Source organism: Artemia franciscana, chromosome 17 (assembly GCF_032884065.1).
Source record: "Artemia franciscana chromosome 17, ASM3288406v1, whole genome shotgun sequence".
Classification (NCBI taxonomy): Eukaryota; Metazoa; Arthropoda; class Branchiopoda; order Anostraca; family Artemiidae; genus Artemia; species Artemia franciscana.
The window spans coordinates 27,728,960-27,739,840 of record NC_088879.1 but is presented as its reverse complement, the minus strand read 5'-3'; the positions used below and the strand labels follow the sequence as shown (position 1 = coordinate 27,739,840).

Genomic DNA, 10,881 nt, shown 5'->3' with positions numbered 1-10,881 from the left:
CTCTTATATTATGAGGAAAGGTCTGCCTGAACCGGCTCAAACATGCCATCTGGTTGGGGCCTTCACCCTTCCCCTTTTCATTTTTTTTTATCTATGCCAACTGTTTGATGTTACTGTCATGTCAAGGTGTAAGATGTGTCAAATAAATGAGTAAATGTCCTCCGTCCCTGCACATCCGTACTACCGGGAACAAAGCCTTTTAGGTTGTGTGTGTTTAATTTCATTGTAATATTCCTAATATATTTATCTTATCATGGTTGCGGCGTTAGACGCAATCTAGTAAAAAACGAGCTCCAGCCCACAGTAACCGAAAATTTAGAAATATGTTTTGAAAAAAAAGTTATCTAAGGGGGGAAGATTGAAGATCATTATTTATGTATGTTATGACAATTTCTACACTATAAAAACTAAAAATGGCACGAGATAAGGGAGAGTATTGAATCAAACAGCAGCTGAGCAGATGAAACTATTAAAATTTGTTTGGTTTCTCTCATAAATCCCGTTCCTCATCCGTAAAAACATCAATTTGCACGGAGCACATTTTCGAGGCTGTGTGTGAATATTCAAGATGACGGCTGAACTTACCACTAGAAAAAGCACAACGAAAGGAATACGAAACGAAAATCCAAATATACTTTATTTTCAGATATATGTATAGGACAAAATTACAATCTCGTATACAAGGAGACAGAAAAAAAAAACAGTAAGAAGAGAGAATATTTGAAGGATTGAGAAGAGAATGAATGAAAGTCATATTCAGCAACAGCAAAATTCTGTTACTTTTAAATCATGAACACCTTATTTTGAGGAGCTAGATAGCAAATTTACATCGTTTCAATGGCTAAATGGAAGAAGATATAGCACTGCTTGAGTTATATAAAACACAATCTTCCTTATAAGAAAAATATGAAGAGCTATATAAAATAAAATCAAAAGAAGAGGGAATACATAGTAATTATATGCCAATTAGTCTTCAAAATATAACAAGTAACATTTTAGAAGTGGTATCAGATAAGAAGTTGATAAGTTGACAAAAAGAGGAAAATGGGAGAAGATTAAGATAGGAAAGTAGAAATGGTTATTCGAAGGTAAATATTTCATTCCGGTTGGTTTTGATAAATATTGTAAAATAAAAATAAAAATGTTTCTGAATGGGGTTTCAAATTTAGACAAAGCGTCTGAAAACGCCGATTTGGCGTTAAAACTGCTGGTTTTCGTATAACAATGGCATAATTCTTCCTCGAATGCTTAGATCCTGAATATTAGCTTTGGATCAGTATTGCTGGGCAATCAAATATGTGGCTAGTTGTTCCATCCAAGAATTAATAGAGTGCATACGTGCAAGAAAAGACGCATACGATTGGACATAGTCTTGGATGCGTTAAGTTTGTAGATTTAAATACCCTGGCTTTCAATGACTGGCTGACAAATCTGGTGCTTTTACTCGTGAACTTCTTATAACGAGGAACGCCTGGATCCCTAATTATTAGGATTAAGCACAGCTTCCGAAGGGATAAAAACGCCTTTAAATGACATTTTTCAACAAGAAATTAAATCTATCATTTGTTAAAATCCCCCAAAAGGTCATAGTTCAAGTAAAACTGAGCACCTCACTTTTGTAATAGTAAAATCTAAAACATTTTTTTCCGAAGATAAAAGACTGAAATTTGAATTTCAAAATTGAAATTACACTTGAAAAGATCCAAAGCAAATCCAAAAAAATTTAGCTATAAGATTCCCAATAAAAAATTACAAAGGAAAACTTACTGAACGTAACAGGATATCTAACAATATTAGAGTTTATGAAATACACCACTTAAAACTATTCAATCAGTGATTTTTTGTGGGAATTTCGGTATTATTGCAATATGTGCAAGAAAGCTCCTTTCAAAGGAATCTCGTCCCAAAGCTGAATTCTGTTATATCGAACATGGAGGTACAAAGAAGAATTCTTTCGATCCTATATAAACCTTTATAATAGTTCGGTTTTGAGGGAATCTTATCATACATAATATATTGTAAGCTTTAGTTCTTCGCTTCATTGCTAATTTTGGCAACAAGTCACCCCTCACAGCCCAAAACAGCAAAAAAAAGCCGAACTCACTTCTTTCTAATGTCGCATAATATTTTTTTTACTAAAACATTTTAACGTTTTAGCGCAATGTTTAGCATAACTAAACGCTCCATTAAGTTCTTTTACAGACATCGTCGATCAAATCCCATTCCAATTTCATTGGTTTCTGGTGTAATTATTTGAAATTTTTACCTTTTCTGTTCGTTTTTTCACATAATCCGCCATTTTTCTTTTACAACAGCAGCAAAAGTTATTCCAGCAATTTTTGAAAAGCAAAATACATTGGAAACAGAATAAAAAAGAAATTTGAAAGAGATTTTAACCACTTAAATAAAGCCTGATTTCAAATAACTTTTAGAGCAACATAAAATGAAGTTATGTGAGTAATAAAAGGTAATATTTGGGCTATTTTGCTAGTTATTTTTGGGCCAGGATTGATGACGCACACTTTGTATTGTTTACTGGTTCAGAACTAAGTATTTTCACTTTTTTTTTTCAGACAATTATGTTTTCATACTTAGTAATATTAATGAGAACTTATATTTTGGTGCTTTTCAAAAGTTTTATCCGAACACTTTAAAACATGCCTTTAAAACATACACTTAAAAAATCATGCCTCCAATTTAAGGATGAAATATGGTTGCTCTGGAACATAGTCCTACAATCGACATGGAAAGAACATCTGTAGATAACAACACACTTTTTGAAGTAAAACAAAGAAACTTACAAATTTCAATAGAACAATACAAAGAGAGTTATCCGTAAAACAAAAAAAAATCTAACTTAAATTAAGCCACTGACTCTCAAAAACTATGTTAGACACTAGCCACCGAAATTTCACTTCAAAGCACTTAGCAAACAATTGCCTGAATTTTGGCTAAAGTTAAGAGTGTTCCTTAAAAAGGGTTCCAACGCTTTCTTGAAACTCTCATTGCAAACAATAACTCCTTTGATTTCAGCGCTTTTTATACTCAATGTGAAGTAAATCAGAGGGGGATCAAAAATCATAAAAAAATAATCACCCTTTTGTACTTAGTATTTCTCGGCCATACAATGACATTAAAAACTAGTTCTTTTTCGCCAAATTGGACGTACAGGCTAACCTTCCACGTTGCCTATAAAAAAGAAGAAGTAACAAAAATTCACTATTTGGGTTGAAGCCAATAAAAATCAAGAAGAGAAAAAAAAAGAAGAAAAACGGCCCTGTAGTCTCCACTGCCATTGTCACCAACAAGGAGACGATACCCCACCCCCAGAAAGGAAGAATACACTAACAAGAGCTAAGAGCTCATATGGCACTTGTGACGAGGCAAGAAGAGTTAAGAGCCAAGAGCTCATATGGTATGAGCTCTAACAAAATTCTAAGAATCAATAGATTACTTTAAAAGGAAAATCAGAGGCTTAATGCCAGTCTGGATTTAAAACAAGAGCTCTGAGTCACGATATCCTTCTAAATATCAAAATTCATTAAGATCCGATCACCCACTTGTAAGTTATAAATACCTATTTTTTCTAATTTTTCCAAGATTTCCCCCTCCAACTCCCCTCAATGTCAAAAGATCTGATCAGGATTTGAAATAAGAGCTCTAAGACACGAATTCCTTCTAAATGTCAAATTTCATTAAGATCCGATCACTTATTCGTAAGATAAAAATACCCCAATTTTCACGTTTTCCAAGAATTTCGGTTTCCCTCTCCAACTCCCCCCAATGTCACAGGATCTGGTCGGAATTTAAAATTAGAGCTTTAAAGCACAAGATCCTTCTAAATATCAAGTTTCATTAAGATCTGTTTACCCTTTCGTAAGTTACAAATACCCCAATTTTCAAAATTACCCCCCCCCCAACTCCACCAAAGTGAGGCAGATCCGGTTATGTCAGTCACGTATCTTAGACAGGTTTTTATTCTTCCATCCAGTTTCATCCTGATCTCTCTGCTTTAAGTATTTTCTAAGATTTCCGGCCCCCTACTGTCCCCCCCAATGACGCTGAATCCGGTTGTCATTTAAAATAAGGGATCTTAGTTACGAGGTCCTTCTAAATATGAAGTTTCATGAAGATCTAATCACTCCTTCATAAGTTAAAAATACGTCATTTATTCTAATTTTTCAGAAACCCCCCCCCCCAATAGAGCAGATCCGTTCCAATTATGTAAATCACGTATCTAAGACTTCTGCTTATTTTTTCCACCAAGTTTCATCTTGATCCCTCCAATCTAAGCGTTTTCCTTGATTTTAGGTTCCCCCACCCCAAACTCCCCCCAATGTCATCAGTTCCGGTCGGGATTTAAAATAAGATCTCTGAGATACGATATACTTTTAAATATCAAATTTCATTGAGATCCGAACACCCGTTCGTAAGTTAAAAATACCTCATTTTTTATAATTTTTCAGAATTAACCCCCCCCAACTACCCCGAAGAGAGCAGATCCGTTCCGGTTATGTCAATCATGTATCTAGGACTTGTGCTTATTTTTCCTACCAAGTTTCATCCCGACCCCTCCATTGTAAGTGTTTTCCAAGATTTTAGGTTTCCCCCTCCCAACTCCCCTCCCCCTCCAATGTCAACAGATCCGGTCAGGATTTCAAATAACAACTCTGAGACACGATATCCTTCCAAACATCAAATTTCATTAAGATCTGATCAACCGTTCGTAAGTTAAAAATACTTCAATTTTTCTATTTTTTTTCGGATTAACGCCCCCCCCCCCCAGAAGGTCAAATTGGAAAAACGACTATTTCTAATTTAATCTGGTCCGGTCCCTGATACGCCTGCCAAAGTTCATCGTCCTAGCTTACCTGGAAGTGCCTAAAGTAGCAAAACCGGGACCGACAGACAGACAGAACGACAGAATTTGCGATTGATATATGTCACTTCGTTAATATCAAGTGCCATAAAAATACATCAAAAGAGGAAAACAAGAAATACTTCCATTTAAATACTCAAAAAAAGTCTATATTGTACTCTCCTCTCTGGGAAAATTTCCTTGCGGTGCTCTTGTTCACTACCCAACCATGTTTATTGCTTCTGCAACATCCCACGAAGTTCACAAACGCCCCAAGCCAATTTTAAACACTTACTGAAGCCAAATCTAGCGGGTCCTTTCTCTTTCTTCCCTCTCTGTGAACTAGTTTTACTATATTCTTTGTTAAGGCAGCGTTACGGTGTTGCCCCTGAAACTATTTTCTGGTCTTGTTCTTTCTTATATACTGAGGAGGTAATTTAGGTAGGCGTAATGAGATAATGAGGAAATACAGGCAGATGTTCTCTCATGATACCCATATTGAGTGGACTTTGAAGACAATTCATAAGAAATTAAATTTATACTAAACATTTTTTTTCTTCTTTTAGCGTCGACACATCTACATTTTATTTAGCTCTGCCCTACTATTTCGGTAAAATTTTCACTCGACCTGTAATATGTTATCCTAAAATGATAACTCGAACTGAATTTCAAAAATAAATTGCTCAGACACAGCCTCACTAAGAAGTTCCAGGGTTAAATAAGAAATAAAAGGGTAAGTAATACTATAAAGGTATAATGAAAAAAGAGAATTCAGGAGAAACTCGAGATAATCAAGATAACTACACGATATTCAAACAATTTTCGTTGAAGGTTGGGGAATCGATCCGAAACCTTTAGGTTTCTTTTTTTTTTTGGGGGGGGGGGGTTCAAGGAAAATTAAAGTTTTTTTCCTTGAGGGAAAGGAATAAAAAAAGGATCCTCATAGGAGAGCAAACCCTAAGGTTCGTTTTCTTTTTTGATGCCTGTCGCAAGAGAGTCTCCCTAACTAATAAGAACTAAAATAAAGAATTTTTTTTTAAGGTGAGAGATGGCTGTTTAGAGATCGTATAGCGTTTCGTCCATTTTTTTTCTTTGCGTATTTCTTTGATTTCGAGTGAATAGTCATCATTTATATGTTGTTGTTTTGCTGCTGAACAGTGTCATTTTAGGTCCCTAAATTCAGCAGCATATTGTTGATTGTAAGTACAATTTTAGTAGTTTTTTTTGATGAAATAAACGCATGCCTACCTACCTACCTAGTAAATCATTTGTACCATTTACTCTCCTATAGGTCCTTTTATTATTTATGCTTTTTGCAATTTTATTTTACTTATTTTTTTTGTGTCTGTAGGACTTTTAGCGTTAGCCGTAGCATGATAGGTTTCATATCTTACTTCATTCTTTCGTGTTTTTTTTTCATAAGTGGGTAATTCCTGATTATCTCTCCTCTCCTGACAGAAGAGCAGAAATACTCAAGAATCCATTTTTGATTTTCTGGATCTTACAAAAATAAAATAAAATAAACGGTAAAACAGGTTTGACACCAAAGTCCACTTTAAAAAAACTACTCCTTCGAAAGATAAGTGGATAAGATAAGTGGAATAATAAAAAGAAAAAATAAATGACAAAAAGAGAACTTTGATGTTAAGCTAAGATATCATAAGTCCATTTTCCAACTGCTTTTCCAAGAAGAAAAGCTGTACAACACACATTAAAAAAAAAATGCGAGAAAACAAATAGTACGCATTTCAACTTAAATCATTTTTAAGTTACTATACCTTAGTTTTAACGGTTTTCGAAGTAGGAACACGAAACATGTTTTCTTTGTCCGCCTTTTTAAACAATGTTGAAGATGGTCGAACAGGGAACGGAATGGACTTCTTAGAACTTAGTAATGAGACTACACTGTTGTCAACATCCGGGTTTGAACCAACAGGACCATCATTTGACACACTGATTGTAATTGTTTCATTCAACATGTTTGGATCAACATTTAGATCCTCCATGGGTGGAGTCAAATTGACTACACCTACAAGACAAGAAACAATTATTTCTAAAATATGCATCGACGAATTTCCTATATGACAAGTCCTATCTTCCAAGATTGACAAAATAGTACGCTGTCTAGAGACCTGCATATATATTACTTATATTACACATATATTTACTTGCATTCAGGGTATTCAACCGTCTTAAGGTTACTTATTTCTTCTGTTTCTTCTTAGAAATAGAAACCCTTGAGAATTGACGCATTTCAGTGTTATCTTTCTCCATAAAATGTAGAGGTGTAACTTGCCACATAGCTGTAATACATTTCAATAGGGTTAAACTTCTCCTTTTAGAAGTCTTCCTCTTCAGGTTCTATATATGAACATTATATAAGCAATGGCGTCCACGTCAATGTCCATCAAGATGGACAGCTTACAGTATCCAATAGACCTATCTCATGCAGAATTTTTCCGACGGATGATCTTTTTTTCATTTTGTAAAGACTATGATAACAATGAATCTAAGAGTCGTTAAACGGTTGTCCATTCGAAAGAACCAGAATTCGTGACCATCATTTGCCCATTGGTATTAAGAAAACTGGTGTTAGCAGGCTTCTAACGGTACTATGCAGACCAAATATGCTAAAATTTTGGGGTCTTTGCAAAACTGACTTGAATTGAGTTCCTGTCCAATTTTGAAGGTTGTCTTCAATGAAAAAGAACTTGAGCCATATAGTTGATGTCGTCAGCTAATGATGGCTGGAGTTCAATTTCAATGAATAGCTGATACAGATTGCGGTCAACTTCCAAATATATTTCCGAAACTTGGCGCACAGTGAAAATTTATTCAACGCTCAATTTTTGTTAAATTAGGAAATTAGTAAGTCCAATGATAGTCAATTAAGTCTAGGAAGAAAACAATAAACACTAATCATCAAAGGTATAACAAAATTATATATTAAAAATCCATAAATACTCTCATTTCCAGCTATAAAAAATAATATCAAATTACAAATCGAGATTATATATATATATATATATATATATATATATATATATATATATATATATATATATATATATATATATATATATATGCTACACACCCCCCCCCTTTACGATAAAAGTATCTATTTTACAAAGCCCACAAATGGGGCGATTCTTCCTTCATTTATTCTGCTTCAACTTTCTACGACATTTTAACTGGTCTATTAGTTTTTTTTTTATCCAGCTTTTATAGCTTCATTCTTTCGTATACGGCATTTGCCAACGAATATTAGAGATAGTATTAAAAAGGGTAACCCTAGGTAGACTTGTTAATAAACAAATGAGTTAAACAGACATAAATCACGATGCAGCAGTATTTAACGACATTCGTTCGAGAGTCTAACCCTTGGGTTATTTTCGATATTTGGATATAGCGGACGCAAAATATGGAGGTTTTTAGGGTCAAAGCACTGAACTGACTCGTAAATTTTCAAAATAAAAAATATTCTCCTTTAAAACAAAAGTCAAAACCAAATTTGCAAAAATATTATCCTAATCAACCCAAAACTAATTTTAGACAGGCAAGTGCAGACGTTTATACTGAAATTACTTATGTAAGTTTCTCTACGCTCATTCATATGTGCACACACTAATAAATTCTTGACATACCTTTAATATAACATATGGTTTAAATTATTACATGAAATTATGAAATAAATATTAAATAATAATAATTTAATATTTTATACTTAAAGGCTTTCGAAAGAAAACAGAGCTTTCAACACTTATAAATTAAAAGTACAACATTAGGAAAGAAAACTTGACAAACAGAAGAAGAAAATTCAGATTCCTCATAGAGTGATGCAAAATAATTTTGACTGAAGACACGCTATCGCTTATCAGAGGCAGCGCTATAGCATTGCCTATAGTAAAGGCCATACGGCCCCAATGTTTTATTATTTATTTATTTTCTCAGAGGCACTTCATATGGAAGGGGTCGTCATATAAAATTCAAAACGGGCTCATTCAATTGGAAATCGAGAGTTCTAGTGCACTTTTTAAGAGTCAAAAGTGGTCAGAGCGCAACTACCTCCACCCCTACACACCTTTTTTCCCCAAATGAATCGGATAAAAATTTGAGATAGCCATTTTGTTAAAAATAATTCAAAGGTGCGATAACAAAACTCCGATGTCAACACAACCCTCCAGGGCCCCGGAACAGGCGTTGTAAGTTATACCCTGGGGGCATATAAGGTTTTTATGGAAGGGAGGCTCGTATATACTTCAGAGAGGGCTCTTGTGATTGAAAATTGAAAGTTATAATTCACTTTTTAAGAGTCAAAAGTAATCGGAGAGCAGCTAGCCCCTCCCCCCCCCCAAGCCCTTTTTCCCCAGAATACATCCGATAAAATTTCAGGTAGTCATTTTGTTATATATAATTCAGATAATAAAACTACAAGGTTGACACAAACCCCCCGAGCCCAGTGGCAAGTTTATAAAAAAAAAAAATGGGTATATAAGGTTTTATGTAAGGAGAGGTTGTATAAAATTCAGAAGTGGCTGATTTGATTGGAAATTGAAAGTTCTGGTTACCCTTTTTTTCCCAAATGCATCCGATCAAAATTTTGAGACTGCTAGTTTGTTTGAAGTAGTCCAACGATCAGATATCAAAAACTTCTGGGTCAACATACCCCCCCCCCCACAGCCCGAGAGAAGGGCTGTAATTTATACCACGGGGCACAGAGGTTTTTTATGGAAGAGGTGGTCCTATAAACTTTGAAGGGGACTCCAATGACACACCCCCTTGCAATTTTTTCGAAATTCTTCCGATTAAAATTTTGAGCTAGCTAATGTGTTCAAAATCATTCAAATTCCAAACAGCTATGGTTCCAGGTTTGAATCCCAGGTTTGAATCTTTCCTGAGGGAAAGGGCTGTACGTTATACTGGCAGCCCATCTTTAACATATAATGCTTCTCCGGAAAGCGTGGTTGAATAAACTTAGGAGGAAGTTCATTCGACCGTAGTTGAAATTTATTATGCCCCTTTTAAGAATCAAAAAGTGATAAAAAACAGAATTTCGATGCTAAAAGACATATCAAAAGAATCAGATTTTTATGCTGATTTTAAATATATAAGTTTTATCAAATTTAGTCATTGTCATCGCAAGTTACGAGCCTGAGAAAATTTGCCTTATTTTGGAAAATAGGGGGAAACACCCCCTAAAAGTCATACGATCTTAAAGAAAATCACACCATCGCATTCAGCGTATCAGAGAACCCTATAGAAAAAATTTCAAGGTCCAATCTACAAAAATGTTGGATTTCGTAATTTTTGCCAGAAGACAAATCACGGTGCGTGTTTTTATTTGTTTGTTTTTTTCCCCCAGGGGTCATCGTATCGACCAAGTGGTCCTAGAGTGTTGCAAGAGGGCTCATTCTAACGGAAATAGAAAGTTCTAGTGCCATTTTTTAAGTGACCAAAAAAATTGGAGGGCACCTAGGCCCCCTCCCACGCTCATTTTTTCCCAAAGTCCACGGATCAAAATTTTGAGATAACCGTTTTGTTCCGCATAGTCGAAAACCATAATAACTACGTGTTTGGGGATGACTTACCCCCCCCACCCCCACAGTCCCTGGGGTAGGGGCTGCAAGTTACAAACTTTGACCAATGTTTACATACAGTAATGGTTATTGGGAAGTGTACCGACGTTTTCAGGGGGATTTTTTTGGTTTGGGTGTGGGGTTCAGGGGAGGGGGCATTATGGGAGGATCTTACCTTGGAGGAATATTTCATGGGGGAAGAGAAATTCAATGAAAAGGTCGCAGGATTTTTTAGCATTACTATTAAACAAAAAACAATGAAAATATAAACATGAAAGTGTTTTTTTCAATTGAAAGTAAGGAGAAGCATTAAAACTTAAAACGAACAGAGATTATTACGCATATGAGGGGTTCTAAAATTACTTTAGCATAAAAAGTGAGGTATTTAGGAGGAGATAAATACTTCGCTCTTAATGCTAAATTATTTTTAGTAATTTCAACTATTTA

The 10,881-nt window shown here is 34.9% G+C and overlaps 1 protein-coding gene across 3 annotated transcripts in view; it reads right to left on the bottom strand.

Annotated features, from left to right (window-relative positions):
- Positions 1-618: 618 nt before the first annotated feature.
- Positions 619-10,881, bottom strand: part of LOC136038094 (uncharacterized) — a 39,471-nt gene continuing 29,208 nt past the window's right edge. For all 3 annotated transcript variants that reach the window (XM_065721103.1, XM_065721105.1, XM_065721104.1), the window contains 2 exons: positions 6,637-6,887; positions 619-3,189 (listed from right to left, as the gene is read on the bottom strand). In XM_065721103.1, coding sequence (XP_065577175.1) covers positions 3,079-3,189; positions 6,637-6,887 — 362 coding nt within the window. In that variant the 3' untranslated portion in view covers positions 619-3,078. The remainder of the gene's footprint in view (positions 3,190-6,636; positions 6,888-10,881) is intronic.